General features: G+C 44.8%; 1 protein-coding gene across 1 annotated transcript in view; it reads right to left on the bottom strand.

Moving 5' to 3' along the window:
- The window catches only part of LOC115459459 (PR domain zinc finger protein 5-like), a 255,896-nt gene that overhangs the window by 150,537 nt on the left and 89,995 nt on the right, over positions 1-15,364 (bottom strand). Inside the window, exons 8-9 of the mRNA XM_030189281.1 lie at positions 14,587-14,671; positions 10,502-10,659 (exon numbers count right to left, since the gene is read on the bottom strand). Coding sequence (XP_030045141.1) covers positions 10,502-10,659; positions 14,587-14,671 — 243 coding nt within the window. The remainder of the gene's footprint in view (positions 1-10,501; positions 10,660-14,586; positions 14,672-15,364) is intronic.

Below are 15,364 nucleotides of genomic sequence, written 5' to 3'. Positions count from 1 at the left end.
TGGGATTATTTTTTATATCTTTATATTTTGTACTGTACAAGGAAATGCAACATTTTCTATTTCTCTGGTGTTGTGCTGCACATGTAGAGTCTGGCGTCTTGAGCTTTCAAGCTAATTGTTGTTTACATATTTCTACTCTTAGGGGCCCTTTTACTAAAGCTTAGTATGTGCTAATGGGAATTAGTGAGCACTAAGTTCCCTGTGGTCCATAGGTAACGTACATAGTAGATGACGGCAGAAAAAGACCTGCACGGTCCATCCAGTCTGCCCAACAACACAAACATATGTGTATACCTTACCTTGATTTGTACCTGCCTTATTCAGGGCACAGACCGTACAAGTCTGCCCAGCAGTACTTCCCGCCTCCCAACCACCAGTCCCGCCTCCCATCACTGGCTCTGGCACAGACCGTATAAGTCTGCCCTCCGCTATCCTCGCCTCCCAACCACCAACCCCTCTTCCCCCACCTGCTCCGCCACCCAATTTCGGCTAAGCTTCTGAGGATCCATTCCTTCTGCACAGGATTCCTTTATGCATATCCCACGCATGTTATAGGTATAAAATAGGACGTGCAGAATTTAGCAGTGCTTGTTCCATTAGCGCTCGCTAACCTTTAGAGAAAGAGCCCCTTAGTTTGTGGTCACTTATCCTGTATTTGTGTCTGCAGGTCTGACCAAGGCCACATATTTTGTTGGGACCTGCAGTAGTGGTAGTAATCCAGCTTGTTCAATTTTCCTAATAAGTGTATTGATGCTCTAGGCTCACCGCGATATTTCCAATGCTGCCTTTTCTTTGGAAGGTCCTTGTTGGTGCCGTTACGGAATGCTAGATTTGTGTCATACGGGTCCCGAGTGACTTCTGTAGGGTTTTGTATAAATTCACAACACGCCTGCCACTGGAGAGAGCTTATGTTGTTGTGTTCCTTAATGTTTGGTTTTCTCTTCTCCTTATTGATGTAGATACTGTAATGTTTATCAACTTCTTTTTAAGTACTGTTGTAGTAAATTTTCGAATAAAAAAAACAATTATTTTCTATTTATTAATTAGAATACGTCAGCTTTAAGAATGTACGTATGCTAGAGCTAAGACTTGGCAGGGACCCATGTGAAAAATCTCACTTATCTGACCTTCAATCTCCAGCAATGGGATTATTATTATTATTATTACATTTGTATCCCACATTATCCCACCTTTTTGCAGGCTCAATGTGGCTTACAATTCATCGTGGATACTGGAAATAGAAAAGAATGTACATTTGGTTTTACAGCAAGTTTTGGGTACATGATGGTGAAATACACGATAGTGTTAAAGCAATAGACATTAGATACATGATAGTTTGAAAGCAAAAGACATTAAAGAACATTCCTGGATATCTTAGAGAATGTAGAGTTATGCGTGTTGTTCTTTATGATATATTTTGTCGAAGAGATAAGTTTTCAGGAGTTTGCGGAAATTGGTCATTTCGTAGACCGATTTCAGGTTACGTGGCAGTGAGTTCCAGAGCTGTGTGCTTGTATAGGAAAAGGTTGATGAATGCATTGATTTGTATTTCAAGCCTTTACATTTGGGAGGATGAAGATTGAGGATTGTGCGGGAGGATTTTTTTGCATTTCTGGGTGGTAGTTCTATTAGGTCCGACATGTAGGCTGGAGCGTCGCCATGGATGATTTTATGGACCAAGGTACAGAGTTTGAACGTGATCCGTTCTTTGAGTGGGAGCCAGTGTCTCTGTCCCCAAACAAGCCACTAGACCACCACTTCAAGGTAAGGGATGCGGTGGTGGTGGTAGCGTGTGTGTGGGGGCAGTGGTAGGGTCTGGGGGGGGGGGGAGCCCCATGCAGTCAAGACCTCACTATATAGTCACAAGTAGAAATCAGCATATCCTCATTCCACAGTTAGATTAACTTTACTCATTGGGAAGAGGAGGAACATACTTTGACTAATCAACACTGGAGAGTGTGGCTCTTGCGCCCCCCTCTCTTTTTGTTTTTAAAGGGTGGGTGTGCTACCACTGCTGGACGTAAATCGGGCATTTTTCTGTAAATATATCCACATTGTAAGTTGGCAGGATCACTGTACACTAAGATATCTGTTCTGCTGGCCCCTAACTGATGTGTGGCTTGAAGCAGAAAGCACAGTTTGTCTGAACCAGGGGCTCTTTTTGCATTCATGTGTTTCAGCACTGGAAGCAGGAGACAGGGCAGCGCAGAGAATCCCAAGTCATATAAGAGAAGGCAAGCTGTGAAAACTGTTAGAAGAACTGGAACATCAAAGCCTGGGCAGGAAACCAGCCCTTTCATTTTTTCCAGGCCTGTAATTCTGGTGCTGTCGCCACAGTGCAGCCTCTTGCTCTTCAGCATGTAACCCAGAGTTAGAATAATGGCAGGCTTGTGTACGAGTCAGACCCTTCACATTTGGGCCTAAAACAACACACGGAGCTCATCTCTTTGGTATTTTCATAGCCCAGATAGAGTTTCTGATTGTGGAATGAAATGCATACTTTCAATACCAGTAAAGAAAACAGACTTCATAAAGTTCCTCTCAACTGACATCAAGGGAGAAGGATCGGCAAACTGTGTTCTTTTCAGTGCCGAACCACAATATCATAAATAATCAACACAAATGCATAAAGGAAAGAAAAAAAGCCTCAAAGAGCTCAGGGTAAAACTACCTCAAAGAGCTTAAAATCTTCATCAGTGGCAAAAAACTTTACTTCACTCAAAAGTTATATAAACACAACTTAGTGTAACTTAGCTTGTTGACATCACTTTTCATGCCTTTGAGCCATCACCATAAAACTCCTCCTCGACCAGCCATGGCCAGTTTCGCCTTCCTTCATCAAGGTCAGCGGTGTATAACTAAGGTAGAAAAAGGCGTCTGTGTTCATTGATCAGACTATGAATATTAGATACCGCTTGATGGCAAACAAAGACTTCCTACAAGTCAGATTATTTAGTATATTGTATTATTTGCCCGTGCCAAAAACTGTATGTGGGGCGAATGTCAAGATCATCATGTAGATGCCTATTTGGGCAAAAGAGAAAGATTAGAACCCAAAAAAGCAAGTCTCCTTTAACAGAACACTGTGTAAATGTTGGACATGAGTTTGCTCAGTTACGCCGAACAGTTTTACAACAGATCACCCATAGAGGGGGTGATAGGCAGAAGTTATTGTGACAAGCTAACAATGATGAGTTTTCCGCTTAAATTCTAAGGAACCTGAAAGAGCTAGTAAAAGACGGCAGATAAAGACCTGTACGGTCCATCCAGTCTGCCCAACAAGATAAACTCATTGACATTTATTTAGATTTTGCTCACACCTTTTTCAGTAGTAGTATGCCCAAGTTTGATTTGTCCCTGCCTCTCTCAGGGCACAGACCGTAGACGTCTGCCAAGCACTGTTCTTGTACTAAGTTCTGGAGCTAACATCAAAGCCCCTTAAAATTTACTCCAGCCCATCCCTATCTATTCAGTCACGATCAGTGCGTAGACCGTAGAAGTCTGCCCAGCTCCAATTTTGTTTCCCCAATTACCAGCGTCGCCACCCAATCTCGGCTAAGATTCCATAGATCCATTCCTTCTAAACAGGATTCCTTTGTGTTTATCCCACGCATGTTTGAATTCCATTACCGTTTTCATCTCCACCACCTCCCGTGGGAGGGCATTCCACGTATCCACCACCCTCTCCATGAAAAAATACTTCCTGACATTACTCCTGAGTCTGCTCCCTTCAACCTGAATGCTAAAATTGAGTGGTGTCGCTTCTTTTGAATTGTTTAGGTTTTGTGTATGGATGGTGGCTATCTGTTTTGATTGGCTCCTTGAAACAGTGGCGTCTGACGTCACCCTTCATAGGGAACAGCCATCTTTCTAGTACTGTGTGAGCCAGAAGACATGCAGCCGGTTGTTCCAGAGCAAGTAAGAACCAGTTGTTTGTCTTTGCTTTGTTCTATTCATCTGGTGCCTGGTTTCCTCTTTTTCTAACTTAGTTATACACCGCTGACCCTGATGAAGCAAGGCGAAACTCTGTAGTCAAGGCGGTGTTTTATGGTGATGGCTCTATGGCATGAAAAGCAACATCAACAAGCTAAGTTATATTAAGTTGTGCTTATAGTAACATAGTAGATGACAGCAGAAAAAGACTTGCACGGTCCATCCAGTCTGCCCAAGAAATGTGCCACTTTTTTGTGTATACCTTACCTTGATTTGTACCTGTCTTTTTCAGAACACACACCGTATAAGTCTGCCCAGCACTATCCCCGCCTCCCAACCACCAGCCCCGCCTCCCACTACCGGCTCTGTTATCCAATCTCCGCTAAGCTCCTGAGGATCCATTTCATCTGAACAGGATTCCTTTATGTTTATCCCACGCATGTTTGAATTCCGTTACCGTTTTCATTTCCACCACCTCCCGCGGGAGGGCATTCCAAGCATCCACTACTCTCTCCGTGAAAAAATACTTCCTGACATTTTTCTTGAGTCTGCCCCCCTTCAATCTCATTTCATGTCCTCTCGTTCTACCACCTTCCCATCTCCGGAAAATGTTCGTTTGCGGATTAATACCTTTCAAATATTTGAACGTCTGTATCATATCACCTCTGTTTCTCCTTTCCTCCAGAGTATACATGTTTAGTTCAGCAAGTCTCTCCTCATACGTCTTGTAACGCAAATCCCATACCATTCTCGTAGCTTTTCTTTGCACTGCTTCAATTCTTTTTACATCCTTAACAAGATACGGCCTCCAAAACTGAACACAATACTCCAGGTGGGGCCTCACCAACGACTTATACAGGGGCATCAACACTCCCTTTCTTCTGCTGGTCACACCTCTCTCTATACAGCCCAATAACCTTCTAGATACAGCCACCGCCTTGTCACACTGTTTCGTCGCCTTCAAATCCTCTGATACTATCACCCCAAGATCCCTCTCCCCGTCCATACCTATCAGACTCTCACCGCCTAACACATACGTCTCCCATGGATTTCTATTCCCTAAGTGCATCACTTTGCATTACTTGGCATTGAATTTTAATTGCCAAACCTTAGACCATTCTTCTAGCTTCTTCAGATCCTTTTTCACGTTTTCCACTCCCTCCACTCTATAACATTTGAGTGAAGTAAAGTAAAGTTTGAATACAAGAGGAAGGGTTGGTTTTTTTTTTTGTTAAGGATGAAGATTTTAAGCTCTTTGAGGTAGTTTTACCCTGAGCTTTGAGAGACTTTTTACTCTCCTTTATGCATTTACGCTTCTGTTGATTATTTATGATATTGAGTCCTTTTTTTTTTTTGAGTGTTGCTTTGAAAAGCAGAGATGTCCTCAGGTGAGTTTTCAGAATAATATTTCTAGACACCATCAATGTATATCCCACAGCGGCGTTTGCAAATTCTATCCAAAACAGTTTCCAAGCTGAGTGAGCACAGAGAGGTTAATAACTCAATGTACAAGACTGTGAGGCTCTGAGAACTGACCCTGTCAAAATCCACCTCCTGCTCAGCTTTAAATTTAGGTGCCTAGAAAGTGAGTGGGCAAGAAACAGGAGTTAGGCACATAGGAGGTTTATTTATTTAGATTTTGCTCACCCCTTTTTCAGTAGTAGCTCAAGGTGAGTTACATTCAGGTACCAGGGGCGTAGCCAGACAATAGATTTTGGGTGGGCCTAGGCAAGAAGTGGGTGGGCACCAAATGTTCTTCCCCCATCCCACCACCACCAAAAAATATCTCATCTAGTGGGAAAATGCTTCTTTCCACCTTGGCAGTCTGTAGCAGGCATGTGCTGAAAACTGAGCATGCACAGGTGCCAGTATCACAGAGAGTAGCATTTTCTTTACCATCAGAAGGAAGTCTTCAGGTGCCAGAGCTTGGGATCCCCACCACCTACCACTAAATTTGTGTTACTTTTGGGTGTGCCCAAGCTCTAGGTGGGTGGGTGGGCCCTGACCCAACCAGGCCTACCTGTGGCTATGCCACTGTCAGGTATACTGGATATTTCTCTGTCCCAGGAGGGCTCACAATCTAAGTTTGTACCTGAGGCAATGGAGGGTTAAGTGACTTGCCCAAGGTCACAAGGAGTAGTAGTGGGATTTGAACCCATAACCTCTGGATATTAGGACTGGTGCCCTAACTACTAGGCCACTCCTCCATTCCACTATGTTCCATGTAGAACCCCAAAGAGTAGCAAGATTCTGGAATGGTAAAGAGTAACAAGATTCCATTCAGAATCTTAAAGAGTAGCAACATTCCATGTAGAATCTACAAATAGTTTCAACATTCCATGTAGAATCTCAAATATTTATTTATTTAGATTTTGCTCACACCTTTTTCAGCAGTAGCTCAAGGTGAGTTACATTCAGGTACTCTGGATATTTCTTTATCCCAGGAGGGCTCACAATCTAAATTTGTACCTAAGGCAATGGAGGGTTAAGTGACTTGCCCAAGGTCACAAGGAGTAGCAGTGGGATTTGAACCCACAACCTCTGGATATTAGGACTGGTGCCCTAACTACTAGGCCACTCCTCCATTCCACTATGCCCCATGTAGAACCCCAAAGAGTAGCAAGATTCTGGAATGGTAAAGAGTAACAAGATTCCATTCAGAATCTTAAATAGTAGCAACATTCCATGTAGAATCTCAAATATTATTTATTTAGATTTTGCTCACACCTTTTTCAGCAGTAGCTCAAGGTGAGTTACATTCAGGTACTCTGGATATTTCTCTGTTCCAGGAGGGCTCACAATCTAAGTTTGTACCTGAGGCAATGGAGGGTTAAGTGACTTGGCCAAGATCACAAGGAGCAGCAGTGAGACAACCCATAACCTTACACAACTACCTCACCAATACACCCAATCATTAAAGTCCACCTTCTAGCCTGCCTAACACCTTCCCTCTTCCCTTACTCAATCTTTGTACATCACCAATTGTATCTGATATCATGGAATGATTATGTCATAACCAAACTCTATAAGCCACATTGAGCCTGCAAATAGGTGGGAAAATGTGGGATACAAATGTAATAAATTAATAAATAAATTTGAACCGGCCACCCCTGGATTACAAGACCGGTGCTCCTCCACTCCTAGTAAGCTCAGCTAAACCAAGGCGCTAGGTTAAACTGCACTAATTATGTGCAATAATTGCTATATAATATTAGCGTTCCCAGCAATTGCGGAGCTAATAGAAGCTAAGTACATGTTTATCTACATTACTATATAAGACATTCTAGAAGAATATAGAATACAAGAGGTGTTTCTGACTAATGAGGATACTCACCAGTCGATTTACCTAAAGAGATTTTGAATATTCCATAGTAAACGCTGAGCGTCACGGTTCACAGGACTCAAAACCGTTATTTGAACCGAGTATCTGAAGTCTTTTCCTCGACACACACAGAATATAATATTAGTAGACAAGAGATACACTTGCTCACAGTGGACTTGTATATATTTCCGTTACATTTTTGAAGCAAATACCAGGTATCAATTTAATATATAATACTAGCGCAAGTTTGTATATGTGCGCTTAACTTTAGGTACAACCACTGATGCCACATCAAAGACTGGCATAAAAACTCACACCAAAACGCTATCACTCATGAATGTAAGCGCTTGCCATGACCCTGCCCCGTCCCTCTCCCAGTGGCATGCTATAAGACTGGTAGAACAGTGCCTTAGCACAGTTCTGCGCATGACTGCCACGCTTTCAGTGTTAATTCACGCACGTACCGGCGCTATTCTGTAACCTGTGTGGTTAAAAGTGAGAACGTGCGCATGTGATTATAGAACGAGGGGGACGGGCTAAGCGTAGAAAGCGGGGGCCAGCTGGAAATCCTCCTAAGCGCTAATCTGTAACTACAGGCAGGTGTCCGGACAGAGTTGACACTTCTGCACGTTATCTGTGGCGTTGAAGTGCCGGCACACCAGCTCTATGGTGGCCTAAATGCTCTGCCTACATTATAGGCCTGTACTTCACCTGCTAGGTTAGAATTCTATAAAGGTTAAAGAAAAGGCAGACGGTTAACACAATTACTCCCATAACACTAATGCTGATTTCAGTTCTTGCCACCTGATTTTTTTTTTTAATTACACCATAGTTTCAAGTATATTAAAGGTTTATACCCCACCCATCAAAAAATGTTTGAGCAGATTGCAAAGTAAGGAGGGAAAAAGAGGAAAATGGAAACGACAACAGAGCAAGAGGACAAGGGATGAAATACAATCCTATATAATAATTCTCACCTCCAACGTACATATCTGTGGGTGCTTGCCATTTTATTTGGATTTAATTGCCTTTATGAAGAGATTCACCCAAGGCTGTGTATATAGCATGTACAGTTTAACATAAGGCTTACAATTTTGTTAACAGCATAACAATAGTAAAATAACTATATCACTTTGTTCATACAGGAATTGGCGACTGTCTTTACGATACTATGTAAGCCACATTGAGCCTGCAATTAGGTGGGAAAATGTGGGATACAAATGTAACAAATCCTATATAAGAATTCTCATCTCCAACGTTCTAATGTGCCTGGGACCGTGGCTCCCTCGGAGGTGGTCTGCTAGGCAGTTTAGAATGCACTGACGTCAGTGATGTCACTGACAGCTGATTCCAAGGCAAGGGGAGGAGTAGGGAAACAGTACTACTACTACTTAGCATTTCTATAGCGCTGCCAGGGTTACGCAGCACTGTACAAGTTTAAACACGGAGAGGGACAGTCCCTGCTCAAGAGAGCTTACAATCTAACGGTAACAGACTACGTAGTCAATGTAGGTAACAGGAATGGGGAAGGTGTCAGTGCCCCCCCCTCGGCGCAACACCCAAGCCCCTACCCTGCAAAACCGCGAGCGTGTTTCCCTACTCCTCCCCCTGCCTACTAATCAGCTCTCAGTGCCCCCCCCCCCCTCGGCGCAACACCCAAGCCCCTCCGCCCCGGCACAGCACCCAAGCCCCTACCCCCCTCTCGACGCATCACCCAAGACCCTCCCCCTGGCGCATCACCAAAGCCCCTACCCCCCCTCTCAGGCACATCAACTCCCTCGCCACCCGCAGCCGCCAATACTAACGCTGTCCGGCCGCTGCTGCTTCTCCTGTGGAGCAGCAGCGGCCGGTACAAAAAGAAAAAAGCCAAAAAAAGATTTTTAACCTGAAATGCGGCTCCATAGACAGCCATCTGGCATTGGCTGTCATCACTGCAGCCGTTCCTCCTCTCCCCTCCACGTCACTGCCCCTGCAGGAAGACCCCGGAGGAGCACAGTGATGTCAGAGGGGAGAGGAGGAGCGGCTGCAGAGACGACAGCCAATGCCAGATGGCTGTCTACGGAGCCCTGTTTCAGGTTTAAAATCTTTTTTTGGCTTTTGCAGCGGCCGGACAGCGTTAGTATTGGCGGCTGCGGGTGGCGAGGGGGCTGCGGGTGGCGAGGGGGTAGGGGCTTGGGTGATGCGCCAAGAGAGGACGGGAAGGTCGCTGGACATGGGTGGCTGGACATGGGTGGCTGCAGGAGAGGGCAGGGGAGACAGAAGGGATGCTGCAGGGGGGGCAGGGGGAGAGGAGGGTCGCTGGACATTAGTGGCTACAGGGGGGTCAGGGGGAGAGGAGGGTCGCTGGACATGCGTGGCTGCAGGGGCAGAGGAGGGTTGGTGGGGAGGGGGTCCTGAGACCAGATGGGTGGCTGCAGGGGGGGCAGGGGAGACAGGAGGGACGCTGCGAGGGCGGATTACCTTGCTAGCACCCGTTTCATTGCCTACCGAAACGGGCCTTTTATACTGCTATAAAAAGAAAAGCAAAGAGGGCAACACGGGGGGGGGGGGGGGCATGTACTCCAGGGCAGAAGCGGAGCCAGGTTGACGGTGCGGGGGGGGGGGGAGGGGGGGGCGAAAGCGGCGGACAGCGGACTTCCGCCAGCACCGGAGTACATTTTCAATGCAACACGACGAGAAAAAAATAGGCGCCGGCAAAACTCCGTTTGGGGGAGCGGCTGCTCCCCTGGCGCCCCACCTTGCTACGCCACTGCTCCAGGGTTCCATCACTCTCAAGGACTCAGAGATAGCTGCCCTTAATCTAGGCATTATTGCTGTGCTCTGAACCCTCTCCTTGCACCCCCCCCCAACACACTCACATAAAATAATACCATACACAGAGGGTCCCCTCCGCAACCCTAACTTATGATTCCGCAGGTCATCTTCCTTCCTACCTGCACCACTGAACTGCACCAACGATGCTCCTCATTATTAGAGAACGTTAAGTGACTTTGCTCAAGCTCATGCAGTAACGGCCAAGTTCTCCAGCCTCGACCATGTGGCTACAATGCCAGACACGACAAACACAGCACGTTCTCCGTTAATTCCACATTACTCTTAGGAGACATCGCAGTTTCCGTATCCAAAAGCGCACAGGATGCTTTCTTCTCATTAGTCTCAGATTCCTGACTGTAATTATTGTATTGAAACATTTATACCCCGCGCTTTCCCACTTAATAGATTAAAGAAACAAGGACAGAGCTTTACCTTCTTGTGATTCTTGTAAACATTTCTGTGAGCAAATGCCTTCCCACACAGTTTGCACTGATAAGGTTTGTCTTCGCTGTGAATGATTTTGTGTGCAGTCACTTGATCAAGTCGTTTGAAGGACCTACTGCAAACTTCGCAGGTGTAAGGGCGTTTTTCTGCAGAAAATAAGTGAGAACATTTCATTTCCTGCTTCATAGAGGAAAGACGACAAAAGAATCCTCAAGAGAGTTCTTTGTAATTAAGCCAGCCTAATTAAAACTAAACCAATTAGAAAGACCTCTAATGCCCTTCATGTTAAAGGAGGTTATGGAAGATGAGCACTGGCATATATGAAGAAATTGGGACATTCCTTGAAATAATACTCCTAAAGCCTAATGTTGATTAATTAAATCAAATCCACAGTGACTGACTCCAAAGAGGGAAAAGCCTAAAAAGCATCATCAACACAGCAGAGATTCAATGCAAGACTAACAATAGAAATCAAACAAAATAAAACATGGAAAAGAAAATAAGATGAGACCTTTTTTATTGGACATAACTTAATACATTTCTTGATTAGCTTTCGAAGGTTGCCCTTCTTCGTCAGATCGGAAATAAGCAAATGTGGTAGCAGATAGTATATATAAGTGAGACATCCAAGCACTACTTTGACAGTCTGACAGGGTGGGAGGGTGGGGGTGGGTAGGAGGTATGCATGGGGACATCAACGCAAAACTAAAAAATCCAGGCACAGCCTGAATCAATGATACCCAAGTGTCACTAAGCACACTAAGTACTCAGACTCCAGCACAAAGCTACACATTCAGCACACAAGATTTCACAATTCTGCACACCTAATCAGATCACAGAACACAAGGGGGTCAATATTCATTCAGCCAGTGACAGAGTAGCTTTATTCCCAGATATTCAATGCCGAACCATGTCCAGAAACAGGCACTGAATGTCAGGCTTTGTGTGGCCGGCTCTCTCTGATGTGGTTAAATGCGATATTCAGCACTTAACCACCTAAGCGACATCAGAAAGATAGGACTGATTTTATGCTGAACTTAGACGGTTTAAGTGGGAGCTCCACCCCGGACCACCCAGCTTTGAATTTAGCTCTCTGTGGTGATATTCAGCAGTACACTGAGCTGCTGAATATCAGAGTATACCCCCCCCCCCCCCCCCCCCACACACACACAAGCGATTTAACCAGCTAGGAGACTTTTCCGGCCGGTTGAATCACTTTGAATATTGACCCTGATATAATCACTGTCTGAATAATCATTAGATGCCACACACACACAAAAAAAGTTATTACTCAAAAGATAGAGGTTTTGAAAATTGTTTACAGAGTGTGGGGCACTTACGTCAATCTTGTTTCATAAAGACACCTTTGTGCCTATCAAATAAGCACCAAGAATCAGCCTTGATAGCGTGCAAACGCATCTACCTCTGTATTGTAAAACACAGCTCTGCCTAAGCCTTGCTGCCAGAAATGCTTATATACAGTCAACATAGCAGTATATGTGACCTTTTTGGTGTGTGTTCTTCTACATGTGTGCCTCACCATGCAATTTATAAAGGCCTCTTCAGCGTGTGCAACAGCCATACTGGGTCAGACCAATGGTCCATCCAGCCCAGTATCCTGTTTCCAACATTCCCATGTACCAATCCCAGGACAAGCAATGGCTTCCCCATGCCTGTCTCAATAGCAGGCTATGGACTTTTCCTTTCATAAAACTCCTCCTAAGTCCTGCTCATGTTCCCAGCTTGGCTTACCCAGGCCAAAACGCCCCACCTTCTCTTGTCCCCCACTCAGATCAATCCTCTCCTGGTCTCTCACCCAATCCCAATTTTTTTCTCTTTGTTCTTGATATGCTCAAGTCCCCCTCTATTCCCAACTTACACTTCCTGCTCCACCAGCCCTCTCTCTCTCTCTGCGCGCCCATCAAGCTGGATCCCCCATGCCCTTAATTCTTTCTCCCCCACCCCAGCCCATACTCTCTACCCCATCTGCTAAGCAAGATGCCAGGCTCCCTTCCCTAGGTTCCATCCCAACCCTGCTTCCTCTTCTTCCTGCTTTGGTTACCCAACCACACAGCAAACGATGCCTCAGTTCCAGCGTTACTTCTTTCTGTCACCCAGAGCTGCTTTTGTTTTTATCATTTCCTCCTCATAAGGAAGCCAACTAGAGGTCTGCAAGGGAACGGGGTTTGCGGGGATCCCGCGGAGTCCACGGGACTCCCACGGGAATCCCCTCCGGGACGAGCGAGGATGGAGATTACTCATGGGGACGGGTGGGGACGGGTCGCATTTCTGTCCCTGTGCAACTCTCTAAAGCCAACATCAGGCTCTGGGCAACCAAAAGGTAGTAACAGCTGTAACTGGTAGTTCCATTCCTTCAATCAAATTCTCTGCCAACCTTGTTCATTTTCTCATACCTCACACTAAAACTATCTTGCTTTTGTCTCTCCTAGACTGTAAACCGCACTGAACCCTGGAAAGGGGGTATTAGTGGCATACAAGAATTGATTTGAATTGGAGTCGATTATGTACCTTTCTGTAAACCTCTTAAGGCAGCTCTAGTTAGACAATATGAGCTTTCAGGCTAGGTTAATCATAATTTTACGTACTACTTGTTCTACTAAGATTTTGTAGATAACCTATTAGAAATCTGAGCTTGGCCTAACCAGATTTTACAGAAGCTTAGCTTAACTGAGCTCAATCTATACGTGACTGTAATTTCTCTGATTGACTATTTCATGATGATTGTAACCTCCCAGTCTTTTCAACTGGTTATATTTTTAAATGGGATCCACTCCAAACCTATTTTAAGATATTTAGGGGAATAAAACTCTATGGTAATGTAATGTACAGGAAGAACAACTTGTCACTACAGCAGCAAGTGTGTGTATATTTCCAAATGCAAATGTTCAAAAGTGACTGCAGTTCATTTAAAGATACAAGCTGATTTTTCTCTTTCCACCCATTAAATGGATTTATACTGAGCTTCTCTTCAAGCAAAGGTGGAACATATAGATACATAAGATATCTACACATGAGGTCAGAAAGGTGCTTAAAATTAGGGTTACCATATGTCCGGATTTACCCGGACATGTCCTCTTTTGCTAGCCTCCCCTCCCCTTACTTACTACTGCCCTGGTGGTCTAGTGACCTCTTCCGCCTTCGGGGCAAGAAAGAGCCCCCTCTTTCCTGCCCGGAGCGCTGTCCTGCATGCATCTTTCCTGTTGCTGATCCTTGGCGCCGATTCAAAATGGCCGCCGAGAGTTGAAATGACCTCGGCGGCCATTTTGAATCCGAGGATCAGCAATAGGAACGATGCATTAAGGGCAGCGCTCCGGGCAGGAAAGAGGGGACTCTTTCCTGCCCCGAAGAAGTCACTAGACCACCAGGGCAGTAGTAAGGTAAGGGGAGGGGGATGACAGGGGCGGAGCGAGGGTGTGAAAGGGGGCAGGGAATGTGTCCTCCTTTTTGGGGGACAAAATATGGTAACCCTACTTAAAACGATCTTAGCTAGGGTAGGAGTGGATAAGCAGCACGGGCAGCCCATGTGTGTGTGTCTGGTTAAAGAGTCTAGCTTTTACCTGCTTCCTGAAGTAGTGATAGCGTTGTGTGAAGCGAAGCCTTGGAGGGTGAGCAGAGATGGAATAAGATGCATGAGCAGCTAAAACCAATTCAAGTCTTAAGTTTCTAAACGGGAAGTGTCAAGCTGAAGAAACTAAGAAGCAGAGACAGAAAGAGCAGCTTTTCAACAGCGCCCCGGCAGAAAGCGAAGCTCATACAACTGCCCGTTGGACAGGCAGGAAAAGCTAAGCTAAGCCCTACTTCTGCTGGGGTTTTGAATTTCTCAAGTCGTCAAGAGCATGTACCTTTTTCCTGGGGTAAGTTTCAACACATACGAAATTCTGAGACTCTGGCAAAGCCTGTGCAGGGAAATCTGCACAGGTTTTAAGCACGGAGAGTAATTTTACAACACGGTGCTTAGGCAGGAAAGAAGGCTTCCACATATGCCAGGAAGAACAAGCCCACCCCCTCCACCAGGAACAGCTAATATTCTGATGTTCTTATGCTGTGTTTACCTGAGTGTGTGATGGTATGGCGCTTGAGCTGGTTAGGCGAAATAAATTTCTTGTCACATTCCTGACACTCAAAGATCTCATGGACCTGTAAAATGAGAGTCTAATGATGATTAAATGTGTCTTCACACATCTGGAAACACACAGAACATTTCCAGCAGACAGTAATTATTTCCTAGCTCAGAGTTTCAGACATCTAAAATTGATCATTACAGGAGCACATGGAACGAGGAGCTCTGAGAATAATTACATCTGAAATTTGGCACAGACAAGAAACATATATACTTAACATGACTGAACTATCCTCAAGAAATGCTGCCCAGAGAACAGAAACTACCTACTCCTATATTTACCCAGCTGCAAAAACACCATCTACAAAACTATCCACACAGCAGGATTTAGCTACCTGGGATCCAAATGGTGGAACTTGACACCAAAAACCATGAGAAGCATCACAAATCTCCTCCAGTTCAGAACAGAAAAATGAAAACCTACCTCTTCAAAAATTTCTACAGCTAATCAGAAAGATAAAGTCGCCTTCCTTTCAAATCTACCTCTTCAAAAAAACTATACAAAGAAATATCACCAAAACTCTACAACTGAACACAAAAGCTACCACTACCTTTTCCTCTTCAAAACTATCTCTTCAAAAACTCTATGAATAACCTCATGAACTCTAGATGCCCTCTCAACATTGCACAACACGACTGTAACTCCACCAAAATGTAAACTGTAAGTCACTTTGAACCGAAACTTGTTTTTGGATAATAGGGGGGATACA

This window comes from Microcaecilia unicolor, unplaced genomic scaffold (genome assembly GCF_901765095.1).
Source record: "Microcaecilia unicolor unplaced genomic scaffold, aMicUni1.1, whole genome shotgun sequence".
Lineage (NCBI taxonomy): Eukaryota > Metazoa > Chordata > Amphibia > Gymnophiona > Siphonopidae > Microcaecilia > Microcaecilia unicolor.
This window is presented reverse-complemented; position numbering and strand designations above follow the sequence as displayed.